We start from the raw sequence: 16,724 nt of genomic DNA, 5'->3' as shown, positions 1-16,724 counted from the left end.
CAAATTGTTTAACGGTTATTTACCTTGTTTGGTCTTAAGCGTTTTCTTCCAAAGCTTTGCAAAGTTCACAACGGTTTTTCGTAAGAGGCACCATGCATGCCTTTGTCAACAACTTTCACTCAGAAAAACATACAAGTTCGCGTTAGCAACCTTGACTATTAAAACACAGGTATTGCAAGCTGTATTCGGCGTGTTTGTGCGAGTCCTATTCACAAACTAAACGGAGTCCATGTTGGAAACTTATTTCAAACTCGGCACATTGTATAAACAGAGATTTGAAATGAAACATTCATATAAACTAGAAGCGTGTTTCAATTAAGGAGAAAAAATCTAGAAGGAAAACGTAATATGAAAAAAAAATGTGTTGGTGAGGGATTTGAACCCGGTCGTTTTAAAAAAGAAAACATCTTTAGATTTGAAAGTCGACGACCTTACCTACTGAACCATGAAGTAAACCATACATTACTAAAGAAAATTAACGTATAGGTGAAGTTGAAAATCATATCAGTGAAGTCGTTTGGATTTTTTAAAATTTACAAAGAAATGCCCTCGTGAAACAAAATTTCAAAGCGACAGTTTTTTTAGAGGAAAGCTCGAAGAACATGTTCATGCTAAAATTTTGTTTCACGGGGGTAGTTTTTTTCTGATATTCGGGGATACTCCTCCACTTTAACGCTAAAAATCATATAAATCGCTTATTGCTTGATTTAAACTCGAAATATTTTGGCTAATTTTGTCTATACACGTCTTTTAAACTTATTTTCAAAAATGTTTGAATCAAGAAATACGTTCCAATTGGTTTTATCATATATTTGACTATCTTAATTTTATCGATCTTTCATGCAACGCCTTTAGGGAAATTAACACGAGACGTGCAACACCTTCTTTTACAGACGGCGATGTAAGAATACAATTAACAATATAAGGCCTCAATAATGTGCAGCTTTTTTGTGTGCCGTAAATCAAAGGTTTTTATACTTTTTTCATAAAGGTTTGATCTACAGCTGTCTGGTCTGCCCAGATATTTTCCAAGAGAGCTATAGAACTGCAGCTATCTAATATGTTGTGAGGGGATGAAAAGGACAATGACCTATGACCTCTCATAGTAGTTTTTTCCTCTTCTCACTAAACATTGCATGTTTTAAAAATATCATTTTCAGTCAAATTTTCCACTTTGTAAAGGTTTGGAGCATTGTCATTTGTAACTCCTGCTACTGGTATTTCCCAATCAACTCTAGTTTGAAACATAATCAAATATTGCATCGTTAAATCTTGCCATCAACGAAATGGAATCGGAACGACAATTTGGCTTTGGAAATGAGCTTTCAGTATCATTTGCTGTTGCTATTATTAGATGGTCACCATCATCGCGGTCAATAATTTGGGGGGGGGGGGGATACGAGAAAGTTTTTTGAAACCCTACAAAATACATTCTTAAAATATGTAAGAAATGGATCTGTGGTATTTTTATTCTAGGTTACCCACCTTCTTATGGTACCAGAAATTCCGAAAACATTTGAGCATTTTTTAAATATTTCAAATAAAAAAAAGAATTCATGGAAATGAAAAATCGCAAGAGTGTATTATAATATTAATTTAGGTTAAAGAAATCTAGAAAAGTACAATGTAATTATATGTTTATAAGTGTTTTTAACTCATGCTATTGACTACTTATTATCAAAGAGCATGGAGATCAAAAATATTGATAGAAGAATACTTTAGAATTACTTTTCAAAAGAAACATGAAATTTGTGTCGTAGAAGTCGTCTTATCTTTTAAGACCTTTATCTTAAAATCATCAAATAAAGATTTACGATCTCTTTGTAACACAATTTATCCCAGTTTTTGAAAGGTGAGATATTTAATACTTATACACGTGAAATAGTAACAAAATATCCGCGTCCAGTTCCACCTGAGTTGGGTAATCAATACATAAGTAAGGAGTGCTGTGTTATATAGCAACGGACGGACAAAGGTTGATAATGTTTACATCCCTCATAGAAGGAAAAAGTTAAGATACCCAATAAATCTAACGGTAAACCAGATGTCAAAACCATGTTTTATTGCGCAGTTTTCAATACTTTATTTCACAAATGACATCGAGTATGAAATACGTTAACTAATCACAAATTAACTACCAATAAAGATGGCGCGACAAATGGATTGAAAAATGTACAGGTACAGAATAATTACATTACAGGTAATAGAACTTTTATGATCCTCTCAAGAATGATCTACTCATAAAGACATTACCAACTGTAGGCGAGGTGTCACAAATTTTGACCTGCTTGCATGATGCCCAGAGTCATGGCAATAAACACGCCTCGGCTCAAACCCTGAAGAAACAAATTATATACCGTGCCAACTCCCATTGTGATACTGGATTTAAGTTTTTAAGGTGAAATTTATAAGTCTGTAACACTTCTGATCCTGGGTTCTTGGCAAAACGTGTTAGTTTTACAGAAGGATAATTATTACCCTCAAAAGGACCTAGGGTCACCCGAAAGTAATTCTTATATCTCGAAATAATGCTTGTAATAATAAATGCAAGTGAAAGGTGAAAATGTACCTACTTTTTGATGCGACCGCTGGTATTGAGTTTTCGAACCCGGGGCATTCTGATTGCGAAGCCAGAAATATGAAAACAAGCAGATACCATGTAAATACATGTATTTAAACGTAAAAAAGACAGAGAAAATCTTAATCTCTATATACCAAAATCAATTACATGTAAAATTTGTCTAATTATTCGGAAATGAAAATTGGGACATTTGTATATTTTCTGCATGAAAACAATATATTTATCAAAGATCAAACTGGTTTTAGCATGGAAACTCAAAAGTGAATCTACCTGTGAAAAAGGTAACGACACGCCTTTTCGTTTTTTGTTGTTGTTGTTGTTGTTATGAATATCAAAAGCCTCTTTTATAAGATTTGACGCAGGGATCGCTAGTTCAATTAAAACAAGCCGGTATTAGTAATAATTGAAAACTCTAATGGCAACAGAAAACACTTAGAGATGATTATCATTCTTCACCTGGGCCAGTGTTCTCCAGGTTCTATGCTTAGTTGTTTTCTATTCCTTTTATACATTACTGATATTTCAGAGAACCTTGTGAAAAGTCGAAATGTTCGCAAATTGTTCTTCACTTGTCGTTGCTGTTGACAATAGTGTAGAAGAATTAATTGCTTCATGAACTTCATGGTATCTATCTTTAAATGAACCAAAAATAGTTAATGTTGATTTCTTCAGCAAAGCAGATTTTCCAAAACATGTTGAAAATGATGGTCCTGAAATTACAGATTAAAAAAACAACACACACGTACTTGGTTTTTTTTTCCAATGAAGATGGCGTGTAATTATCTCGTTTAAAATATATGTAATTGATAAGGCTTTTCTGCGTCTGAATTGTCTAAGGATGTTAAAGTACAGTATCAATGAAGTTGTTCTAATTACAATATATGTGTCCTTCATTAGATCAATTTAAGATCACACTGATGCTGTCCTGGATTATTTGAAGATACAGTGTACATGTATTTACAGTGTAGGTGGAAGTAACAAGGATAATTAGTGGACTACGAAGTAATTAATCAAAATCCAATTGAAAAAGAATTAGATTGAGAAACTTCAAGTGCCAGATAAAAAATAATGGCTATTCATCAAACTAGTTGTATGAAATCGTAGAGCCTAACACTGGTACCCTTGTATACATATACATAATGATTATTACTTGAGGAGTAAAGCATCTTATTTTAAAAGCCCGCAGTTCTGAATAACATCATAGATGAATATGGGATTTCCAATATTTCGGCTTGAGCATCACTGAAGAGATATTATTTGTCGAAATGCGCATCTGTACATCCAAAGTGGTACCGTGTAAGTTTTACATTACGATCCCTGGGTTAAGGCCTCTGCTGGTGGACTGTTAGTCCCCGAGGGTCTCTACAGCCCAGTAGCTAAGTACTTCGTTACTAGCTTGAAAATACGGATGTATATTTAATTGCTGTGATAAAATTTAGAAATTCATTTCAAAATTAAGGATTATCTCCCTCATGCATAGCTCTGATCCTTAAACGAATTTGACTCCAGTCTTTGGCACTCTGTTTTTTTAATTCTTACAAGTTTATTGTTATTTCGGATTTCCAATATTTCGGCTTGAGCATCACTGAAGAGACATTATTTGTCGAAATGCGCATCTCGTGCATCAAAATTGGTATCATATAAGCTTTACATGAAAAGCTTTTCTAGTGAGACAAAACTCCATGTTAGTCAACTACTGTTACTTAAATGTACCTTAGTTCAATTGAAACAATATTATGTGGACAGAGAATTGTAAATCTACAAATTGCAACGTTTTTAAATACATGTAGTACATATAGATACAAGAAATATCGCATGGCTTTAACTTTTCCATTTAAATACCTAGCCGAGTAGCTCAGTGGAATAGAATACTGACTGCTGAACTGTAGGGCGCAGGTTCGAGTTCAGCAGGGGTTTTAAATTTTTTTCAGATTACCTTCTTCTAAAACTGTATTTTTTGACCAATTAAAGTGAATTTGAAATTTTTCAACTTCAAAATATTGTTGTACATATCCTCCACTTTTCATCTACATCAAATGTCTCTGGTGTAGCATACCTCTTTAAATGCAGATGGATTATCAACCTATGTTAAGCGTCTTCAGTTAATTTCGAATTCTGCATGTGTTTGTAAACATCTGTGTGTATGTAGGCCTTTGATGGTTTATATAGGCCTTGAGTATGCTGTCTAATCGTATTCTCTGAACGAATCAAATATTTTTTTTTAGATATAATTATCATAATGATGATAAAAAAAAGAATAGAAAAAAAAATATGGAAAAAACAAAACAAAACACGAAATAAAAAAAGAAAAGAAAAAACCCGCTCTCACCTGCATCAACTTGGTTTTGCTCTTCTTTAGAAGATTTTATTAAAAAAGATTTACCCTGTTTATTCCCAAAAATGTTCTCAACCCATATTGTGACCCCACCTAAGTCAAATGGGTTCATGACGTAACCCAACTTGAATCCACTCTTGTTTAACGTCTCGCTCGAGAATTTTTCACTCATATGGAGACGTCACCAAGACCGGTGAAGGGCCTTTACCACAGGCACCTGAAGTGTGGATAGCTTGTATAGATCTTATGCACCCCCACCTCCACCCCACCCCCACCCCTTCTAAAAAGAAATTATTTTTATACAGAACCAATAATTCATCCAAAATATGTTATTTCCCCACCGATTATCCTCATAAGTCGTTCTGAATAGTCAGTGTCAACCTTCTGTAAGCTTTAGAGATGACCACTTGTGAGATAAGTTGTGGGGATTCTTTAGCGTGCCACACCTAAACACGAGACATCCGTTGTTAAGGTCATCTCCGAGGACCCGTGACATTCACACCTGATACCGAGCGTTTGGCGATGGAACTGTCACTACCTGTTTTAACGAATTAGGTCTGTCGCGGCCGGGATTCAAACCTCGTCCTTCCGCATGCGGGGCGAACGCTCTAGCCTCTAGACCACCGCGGCGGTTGAATCCACTCAACATGTCCTGTTTTCCCCTATGCTCGTGCATCATGAGAAATTTTATTCCCGATTTAAGGCCCACTCCAACCCCAAGATTCGTATCCCTTTAGAAATATTTTTTTTCTAATTTCTAACCACACATTCTTATGTATAGCTTTGAATCCATATTGTGGCTCAAACCTACTCCCAGGAAATTGACTTAAAAAGAAACTTGAATCTGCACCACCCAGGTATCCTTACGCATTGATATGACTTATGCTGACACTGTTACTCTTTAGAACAAGATCTTTGTTTACTTTATTCATATGTAAAACTTTGATCCTTATTGAGGTCGCATCCTACCCCCTCCCCAGTTCAGGGGTGTTGCTAAAACGCGGAACGGAAAACGAAACGGAACAGAAAACGGAAAATTATATATGCAATAATGTTAAGAGGAGGTCAGCATTTTGTAAAATCAAAAGTCTTATTATGAACAAGGGAAGCAGAAATTACAGAGAGAACGGGAAGTCATCCTCAGAATCCACCATTATATATTAATTCATCATACTAATGCATTATTATAATATTTTAAAACGGTGGATTTTGTGGATGAATGTACCAACAGGTGCTTGCTTAATATTTTGCATAGTTATTTTAATAAAAATATCAAGCAAGCACCTGTTGGTACCATCCTTTTTCTCGGCATTGTCACCCCCCCCCCTTCCCCCAAGGTTGTGACAGCATGTTGTTTCACAAATGAAGAAAAAAATTAATATAAACATACTAAAAAGACTTGAATTATAATTGAACCCCTTTCAAATTCTATTACAGTATTCTGGCTGCTACCTTCAGAAAAGATTTTTGAGCATATCCAATGAATAAAAGGTAACACCCTCCCCCCCCCCCCCACCCCCACCCCCAGAGAACAACATTCTAAAAGATATTTTTAAAATCAATTTTCCCCAAACATAGCCGTTTTAAATAGAACGTGCTTTTAAGCGAACTAAATATGTTTAAGATAACTGAATTGGAATTTAGTTCTACACCTGGTACAATATACATTTATGTATCACATCAGATTTTAAAGCGAACGAGTCTGGTGAAGAAAAAAGTTTTGCCTCATTTGGAATGAATCTATGTGAAAGTTCGTACATTTACCGATATCCTGCAGATTAGTGTTGAAACGGAAGAGATACAGCAGGAAAAAGATTGAAACAGCACAAATGAAAACTAGGGTGAAGTTTACGGCTCATAGTAAGAGGAATTTACAGATTTATTTCATTTTTATATATGAAATAGCTAAGAGGCTAACGCAGAATTTATGCTTGAATGGAATTAAAAGTCATCTCATGATCTCATTATTAATCTAAATGTTAAGATATACAAGTATTTAGTTTAGAAATAAACTGCCAGAAGTCCTCCCTATTTAGGATTGGAGTGTTGCAGTCACTAAGTCTCTGTTAGTTAAAAGATAATAAATCAAACACAAGATGTTTAACTTGTTGACTTTTGAAATAAGATAATGAATTATCGTTGTTTTATACATATCACACTCCTCTTGTAAGTACACACATACACGGTATTATGTGTAAATACATGTACATGTGCGTTAATGACGTTTTGCCACGGGGGGGGGGGGGGGGGGTGTTAAACCATTTGTGTTCTTTTCATTCTCTACCCATTGGTGTCGCTGCTCGCTAACACCTCTATCAATGCCGGAATTTCAAAATTCTTGTAAAACGCTTTGTAAACTCTTATAAAAACATTTAACTTATTCGCTTAATCAATTTATGATGCAAAATTTTATGATAAAGTTGTTTTATCGCTTTTAAACATTCCCAAATTGTTGGTTTTAATCAAAATGAATCAACCCCCCCCCCCATTTTTTGACGTTAATAATTCTGATTTTTAAATTTCGTTCCGTTCCGTCTTCCGTTTCGTTTTCCGTTCCGCGTTTTAGCAACACCCCCAGTTCAGGATTTAGATAAACTTGAATGTGAACTGGCTAATTAGGATACTTGTATACTAATATCACTAATCATGGCCCTGCTACGATTTTAAAAGTTTTTCTTATATATTTCTACATCTTCGCCAGCCAAGGTGACAATACACGGTGTTCCTCTTTCAAAGGAAAGAGGAACACCGTGTATCGTCACCCTTGACTAGCGAAGATGATATTTCTATGCATTGAAAACATCCAATATTACCCCTTTTGCAGCCCCATCCTACTCTTTGAGGTATTGATTTCAATTTTAAACTATCAACATGACTAATTATGGTTTACCTGTTTATAAGAAGATTTTTAAAGACTTATATTATCATATATTCCCATGTAAAACTTTTACACCCTATATTGTGGTCTCATCTATCATCCGGGAATCATAAATTGAACAAACACAACATGAGGATGCTTGCGTAGTCTTCTTATTGATATTATTTGAGGAAAAGATTAATTTTTTTTAAAAATTTTACCCTACATGTTTCAATAAAAATTTCTGATCCCATATTGTGACCCCACCTTACCAACCGCGGTTACGAGTTGACCAAACTTGAATTGGCACTACCTGTTTTCTTAAAAAAAGATTTAAACTATTTTTTCCCAACATATACCCATGCACCCTACCGGAGATGATTTGAACAATTTTGAATCTACATTTGTTAAGGAACCTTTCACATAACCTTTGTCTTTTCAAGCCCAATGGTTCTTGAGAAGCTTTTAAAGGGGTGCCATAATATTTTGTTATCTTCCCTTTGAAAAGGGTGAGGCCCTTCATTTGAACAATTTTAAATTCCTTTTACCCAAGGTTGTATTGTGATAAGTTTTGTTGAAATTGGCTTAGTAGTTCAGGAGAAGTAAAAAATTTGAATGTGTAAAGTTTAGAGACGGACAGACGGACGCCGGGTGATCATAAACGCTCACTTGAGCTTAAAGCCCAGTTGAGCTAATGAGGAACCATGACCTTGCTGTTTATCAGAAAAAGATTTTTATTTTCGCCCTTACATATTCTAATATAAAATCATTCCCCTATTATGGTCCCACCTTACTTCCATGGCCATGATTTACGCAGACATGAATCTGCATTACCTGAAATTGTCTGCATAATAATATCACTAATCAAGGTTCTGCTGTTTTTGAGAAATGGGAGTAAGCGATTTTTCCTACACATCCCCATTTAATAGTTTGATCCCTTATTGTGGTCCTACCCTATTCCCAGGGACCATAGTTTAAGCAATTTTAAATCTGCACTCTTTCAGAAAGTTTTCATGTAAATTTTGTCTTATCTGGCCAGTGGTTCTTGAGAAGATTTTTTAATCCCTCCATTCTGCTTTAACAGATTGTTTTAAATTATCTCTCATTATAAGGGGATATGGATCCTGGACAAAACAAACTTGAAATTTAAGTCCTTTATCCAAGAATGCTTTTTCTCAAATTTTGATCACAATGGTCCATTGATTTTGAAAAAGACGAAAATTGGAAAAGTTTACGTACAGACGCACGGACAGGCGACAAACAGTTGATCAGAAATGCTCACTTGCATTTCCAACTAAGGTCAGCTTAAAAATATATCACAAAATTTTCTCGTATATTTCTACATTTTTTAATATAACTATGCTATTGTAATGTATTTTAGTTCTTGAGACGGATCAGCTGTACACGGAAACCTGTACACGAATATCGAATTCAAATTACAAAATGTGAATATAAGGAATAAAGGTTTAGGTTGTTTGTTTTGTGGGGTATATAAAATCAAAAGATACATGGGGGAGAGTTCTGTATCATAATGTTGTTTTCCATTGTTTTATACCCCATCATACACTGTTTTATACCCCATTATACATTTATTGCTTGTGTGTAAACACTTCTACCAATGAGATGATGCTTTAATACTGCTTATCACTTTCGTTTACTCTTGCATTTAGATTTTACATTGAAAAACAATAAGGTACAATTTAAGAATAATCATTATTGCACATGAGATGAATAAAAAGAGTCTGGCTTTTGGCGTGATGAAGGTCACGATGAGGACATCATGACAAAAATATGAATACCAAACAGCCGTGCAATACTGAAATATTTCACTTCGTCAACCAGCCATCCATTTAAATAGAACCATGGTAACCATCCATCCATATGTAAACAGAACCATGGTAACCAGTCATCCATGTAAATAGAACCATGGTAAATGTGGAAACTTTCTAATTAATTATGTTCAAGTAAAATATCGTATTTCACAGACTTTATGAAATAAATTTACCATGCATGTTATTGTGGGCTTTTTAATTCTTTTATCTTTAAATTTTCAACTTGCATTGTATTTTCTTTACCACGATATCTCTCAGTTTCCGAAATGTGTGAAACCGATAAAATTTATTCTACATCTCTAAAAGCTTTTCTGAATTTTAATCCCTTACTGAACGGAGTTTTTTTTTTCTTCACTTCTTAAAAATGCTCTTACATCAAAAACTTTTTGCGATTTATAGACTCAATTCTATTGATTTAAATTGTATATTTCATCACTTTTGAGAAATATAATTTCTGTTTACTTTTCAAATCTTCATAAATGAATAAAGACACATTTTCTAATGGACTTAATTCTTACCAAGGTTCGTCGGAACATTAAAACAAAATAAATGCAACAGTCATTTAATCCAAAAGACCTCTCTTGACTTGAATATATTCACCACAAGTGTGTTGAATTGATTACGATATTAAACTATGGATTAACCCTAACCAATATACCACCTAACAGTGATACGCCGAGGATAAGAATTTCAAACCCCACAGTCCATTATTGAAGAACCCAAGGAATTTGCAAATAAATATTTTAAAGTCTTTAAAATCTATTTACTTTAAACTTGGACTAAGTCTGTAGAAACATGGCGGGGAGCACCTCCGAGGATTATCCGTGATGTATCTTTAAATCCCCAATATAGAAAAATGCGATGATAATCAATTGAATTATCTATCAGAAATTGATTTCCAAATATAAATAACAGTGGGCATGTTCCAAAAGATTTAAAAGATATCAAATTACCAAAAATAATTCATCATAGAAACATCGCCAGAGAGATTTGTAGCAGAACACGAAGAACCACGCGGTATGTACAAACAGTCACTCTGTAAATTGCTAAACAGGGTTCTTTTGAATAATACATGCTATTAACAATTAACGTTTCGATTTTGGAATATATATATATATATATATATATATATATATATATATATATATATATATATTTAAAATCGGCACATGTTTTATCTTCAATAAAAAATTAATATCTTCTACAATGAATTGAATATACAGCGTAATTTATAGAAGATAAGAGCTTCATTTATACTTCAAGCATATTCAGTACGACAATATGTTAAACAAAGTAGCTATATGTCATTTAATTTATTTTAAAATCATTAGGTAGAGAAACTCTTTTATCGTCTTTTAATCATTTGTTTTCTATTTCAGATTCCCTACGTGTTTCGTGTGACAATGTCACCACCATTTGTGTTGTTGCTGCTTCTTGTTGGATTCTGTGCGGCCAAAGATACAACAGTTTTCTATGGCGGATCTATGAGTTTTGCGACATACCGGGATCATGCGGATAACGACACTCTAAAGGTAACAAAAACCGGAACTGATAATTAATTGGACGATATTTAATGCAAAAGAAATTTATAACTGCGAATAAACGTAGTGTTATTGCATTTAAGTTAATTTTCGACTATGCTTCAAACTTTAGCTTTTTTATCCGCAAATCCATTTGGCGATAGAATTTACTTTCCCGAAGATTTCACCGATAGGTTGCCCGAACCAACATTCTAATAACAATTGGAGCTTTCATTAATTTCCAACTGTGTCTTCATTCCATTCATACTTTTTATTTTCTTGAATTTCGGTGGTCAAATACTGTATTCAACAACGCTTTTTGTTGAACAAATTTGGCCTTTCTTGCTTTCATGCATGGTAAATATAATTAACTTCGAGAACAGACAATGAGTGATATTGTTTACCTTAATATTTGAATTTCCCTTGTAAAAATTCTAAACCAGTATGATTTTTGTCTCCAGTTTGATATTTTGAAACAACAAAAATATTTTCAAAACTATGGGAATTGAGTTGATTTGCAAAAGTAACAAATGTAAAAATTCGCATGCTTCTCTGAATTGGCTTTGGAGGTTATTGTAGGTGCTCTACATTTATATGGCCACCTTTTTGCATAATCGTGTATTTTACTTCGAATATCTCGCCGAGTAATTCAGTATCTATCCATAAAATAGTTTTCTGTTTCTTCAAACAGACATTGTAAAACGATTAAAACCAATTGTTTCTAGAACTTACAACATCAAGAACACATTTTTGGCAGTCTTTGGTTTGTCTTTAATTAAATATGACAAATTGACAAACATTATATCAATGAACTAATGACATATTCTACATCGACTTTTGGGAAGTTAGTATGTAAGATCATAAACCGTTCAATGTATCAATCAATCATTCAAACAAAGTTTCAATCAAATGATATGAGAATCAGTCAATGTTTTCAATCAATGAATGTGTTAATGAATCAATCATTATGACAATCAAACAGTATATCAATGTTTCCAATCAATAAATGTACATGTACTCGAATTAACCAATATGTTAAATAAAATAAAGCCAATTATTGACCACGGACCTGGAAACAGAATCCGAAACAGGCTTAAGCAAAATTCGGCAAAATCAATACGATTCACATGGCGCATATCAGGTCGCCGTAAAGCCATATAACACTTTAGGGACCGGTCAATATTTATCGGGGGGTTGGGACCAGTACATTCATATTACCATTTGTATATAAAAAAAAAAAAAAAAAAAAATAAAAAAAACAAACCCTGTCCTATCTTCTAAAAATACCAAAAACGTTGCTGTCCTATAGCAGATGTGTAATAAAAAAGTATGTGTCCTATCTAATAAATAAATATACATGTAAGATTAAACTACATTTTACTTCATTTTAAAAATCTCTGGAGTTCTTCATAATAATCACTTAAAATTTGTCTCTCCATTGTTATATCAGCTGAAGGATTCAAGTTCCTGAGAGTCGTTTGTTTACTTTATCATGTTTGTTTAGTAATTTGTCTAGCGAAGTTACAAATCTCATTATTTTCATCTTATTTTTTTTCTTAAATTGTTGTTCAAAGTGCTACATTTTGCATATTTTTTAAATTACTGTTTTACTTAATTGTTGTCTCATGTACTTACAAGTATTTTTCACATCTTAGTATTCTCAATATGAAAGGTGAAGATAACGAACAGTGACTAATCTCATAACTCCTATAAGCAATACAAAATAGAGAGTTTGGCAAACACCGACCCCTGGTTATACCAGAAGTGGGATCAGGTGTGTCTAAGTGGAGTAAGTCGACCGGTCACATCCGCCGTGATCCCGATATCTTGATCATGAAAACGGGGTTATTCGTAGCCAAAATCGATGTGCCAAGAACGGCCTCACAATCAGTATGAAACAAGTCAGACAGCATTCGACCCAATGGTAGGTGGTATTGGCAAATTATCAAATTATTATAGATGTGTTAAGACTTTGGTTAATTTCTGGTCTGTATCCTTATGTTATTTTCTATGGTTGAAATCCATACTCCATGTAAAACTTACACGTTTTTGCAATTTTATTCACAGCTGAATACTTCTTTTGTGATTTTTTTAATTACATGTTTTAATATTGAAAAATTTCAAAGGTCCAGTATTTTATTGCAAATTGTCTCTAGTATATTCAATTTGGACATGAAATAAAGCATGCACACAATTCAGCATTATTGTTTGTAAGATAGTTGAATGAAAAGTTTAAAATACTTTATAATATGTTTTGTTCATTGCTACATTTGCAAAAAAATATAGCTGTCCAATCAGTGTTGACTATAAAAAGTTGGAGTCCTATCAGTATGTAAGTCAAAATAAATGTGTGTCCTATTGCATTTTGCACCGGTCCCAACTCCCAAATAAATATTGACCGGTCCCTTAATATGGAAAAATCAGGCAAACTGATGTGAATCTGATTGATTGATTTTACGTTCCGTCGAGAATTTTTCACTCATATTGAGACGTCATCAACTGTAGGTGAAGTACCACTTTAGACCTATGCTTGGCGCTCAGGGCCGTAGCAGTGAAGGTTCTTTAACGTGCCAACGTCTGCCACGACACGGGACCTCCGTTTTTAAGGTCATATTCGAATGACACGTAATTTTCACTTCTAAATGCCGAGCGTTTGGCGAAGGACTTCAAGGAGCATTCACTACCTATTTAAGTGTCTTAGGTTTGACGCGGTCATGACACGAGCGGCGCTTAAACTTACGACCTCCCAGTTACGAAGCGAACGCTCTACCACTGAGCTATCGCGACCGGTGATATGAATCTGAAATTGTGCAAAAAAGAACATCAGAAACAAAGAAAAATGAACAGCAGAATTTCAATGACGGTAACGTTAGAATGTTGGGGAACAAGGTTTGAAAGGTGGGTTGACTTTTGGTTGAAGTAAATAATCATCATAACACACATCTTTTATTATCTATACGCAGCTTGGATGTATTATGACCACACGCACCTGAAGTGTGGATTGTGTGTATACATCTTATGTACATAAACTCCCTTCTAGACCCAATGAAAAAATACAGAACCAATAATTTATGCAAAATATGTCATTCTCCCGCCGATCACCTTCAATAGTCCTTCTGAATGGTCAGCTTCTGTATGCTTCTGGGATGACCGCTTGTGAGATATTAATAAATGTAGGTGCGAAACAAATAATGTAGACAAACAGGGGGATACCCGCTTCGAGACCGATTCATGAAACATAAACAACTTTACCGAAGGATTTCCTGTCACTAAAACCTATATATGAAGAATATTTTGTTAAAACTCAAACATTTTCGATACCTCAATTTTTTCTTTAGTATACAAGATTTTGATTCTCTTTAAATGATTGGGATGTTTTATCATTAATATACAGACGGAAAATGTTATTTAAGTATATTTGTTATGCAGCATAAAAAATTAACTTCCTATCTTCAATCTCATTTCCCGATGACTATGATTCTTTAATTCACATTCAATACATCAGGGATTTGTGTTGAATCATTGATGATTTATACGGTATGTATTAGAGGGAATGTTAAGGAATATGTAAAAGGTTTTGGTCATATTTCGTTCATCTCATACGTTGAATTCATGAAATAAACAGATTAGATAGTTTCTCAGTTTGGTCCCATTCTATTGGGAAAAATTTAATCACACATTATGCATCAGGAAACAGATTGAAATATGGAACAAATTTTATGTAGGTACATATAAAACTTCTGACCGGGTGGAAGACAGGGAAAGGACCGTGTGGTGTTCACTGTCCACGAAGCCGGACAAGGTCAAGCACACTGCAATCAAGGAAAAGTATGTTGCTTGCGAACGGTGAGGAGTACTTTGGTACTTGGGAAATGGAATGGAAAGACAAACATGACGTTGCTCATACCAATGATACATCTCCGATTGTCGCCGCCAACTTAACGGAAAAAGTGGAGAGCGTCAATCCAATGGCAGAATGGGAACTCGACACTGCGGATATTTTTATTCCAATTCCTGAGGAAATTCAATACGTAGACATCATGTAGGTCATCGCACTATAAGATATTAACTTGCATTTTAATTTAATGTTTTAATTGGATTTGACAGTGAAAGAAATTCATTTATGAAATAAGGTGTTAATTAAAAGAAAATAAACTTTATGGTCAAACTATGATACATATTAAATTGGAAAAATAAAACAAGCAAAATTGAATTTGGCATTTTTGCTTCTTAAAAACCGACATTTGCCGAGTTTGCAGTGCTACATGCACATACATGTAAGTAAAGCGATACCGAAATTGTCTTTTATTGAAACACCATCTCTTAAGTTCATTTTCAAATGAGCTTCATTATTGTCTGTCGTCATATAACTTTACATATTTTCAACTTCTTCTCCAGAAGTACTGGGTTTATTTCATCATTTTGAATGATTCAAAACTTGACACACGTTTTGTCTTAGGTAAAATAATATTCCACTATGTATAAAACAAAAGCCATTGTGAAATAGACTCAAATAGTAAATCTAAGATGAGGCGTTTGAAAATCTTAAGAACCATAGGAAATAACTATATGCAATTTATTCTAATTTTGCGGCAAAAGGGCATACAAAGGTACAAGTTACAAAATTAAATCAATTAAGATAGTGATTCCTAAACGATAGTTAACAATAAAAGTGATAACATTAGAAACATGTGATTGGAAAGGCGAAAGCTTCCTTTTACAAAAAAAATTAAACTGTGTTCATGGTATGACCCCTGTGACAAAGATGGAGTCACAATTGAGGGTCAAAATATATAGGAATATCGATTTATAGGATATTAATCTTTTCAAGAACCACGACACAAATTCGTTAAATCAATATGCAAATGTTCCCATATAGTAGTTTCAAGGTTGATCAAACTACAAACCTTGGAAACTAAGATGAGACGACGACTGGGATTTAAGTAGGAAAATCTAGGTAAACATTTCTCTTCAGAGCCACAATACTACATTTTGTCAGATTGATATGCAATCATCCTTATGTAGTGTAAATTCAAAACTCTATAAACAACGACCTGATGTCTTAGTTATATCTAGGAAGTCTTCTTAAAATTCTTAAAATTTGTCAAATTAATATGCAAAAATCAACATGTAGTTTAGTTATTTGACAGATATGAAGGACACTCTTGGTTGGAGTTGACCTTAAACAAACCACCAACACAACCACCAAAATGGCATATGCAGGTGAAAGTCAATTCACACAGTCGAAGCGACACTAAGCACCCAAACAGGAGCCCAGTCGTTCAGATGAAACCTTTCTTCAAGTAAGTCGTCTATCTTACCCTTTTCTTCCTGCAAAGTAAAGCAAACAACAGGGTGAATCCAAAATTTGGAATGGCGGACATGAAGCTGAATGATTCACTAAGGCGCAAAATTGGGGAAAGGGTTAGGTACTGGAGGAGGTCAGCCTTCCCGCACGTTTTCCAAAAAAAAAAAAAAAAACCAACCCAAAAAACAAAGACCCCAAAAGAAGGTACCTTCTCAAGTCCATAATGAATTCAAAAGCTGTATAAGAAATTCAGAAAAGTGTAATAATTTACATTTTTACGTACATGTATGT

The 16,724-nt window shown here is 34.0% G+C and overlaps 1 protein-coding gene across 1 annotated transcript in view; it reads left to right on the top strand.

The window, feature by feature from the left end:
* The first annotated feature begins 10,547 nt into the window (after positions 1-10,547).
* Positions 10,548-16,724, top strand: part of LOC125651136 (uncharacterized) — a 96,037-nt gene continuing 89,860 nt past the window's right edge. The window contains exons 1-4 of the mRNA XM_056166095.1: positions 10,548-10,622; positions 10,985-11,137; positions 14,851-15,167; positions 16,276-16,428. Of these exons, the coding sequence (XP_056022070.1) occupies positions 11,009-11,137; positions 14,851-15,167; positions 16,276-16,428 (599 nt within the window). The 5' untranslated portion in view covers positions 10,548-10,622; positions 10,985-11,008. The remainder of the gene's footprint in view (positions 10,623-10,984; positions 11,138-14,850; positions 15,168-16,275; positions 16,429-16,724) is intronic.

This window comes from Ostrea edulis, chromosome 5 (assembly GCF_947568905.1).
Source record: "Ostrea edulis chromosome 5, xbOstEdul1.1, whole genome shotgun sequence".
Taxonomy (NCBI): Eukaryota; Metazoa; Mollusca; class Bivalvia; order Ostreida; family Ostreidae; genus Ostrea; species Ostrea edulis.
This window is presented reverse-complemented; position numbering and strand designations above follow the sequence as displayed.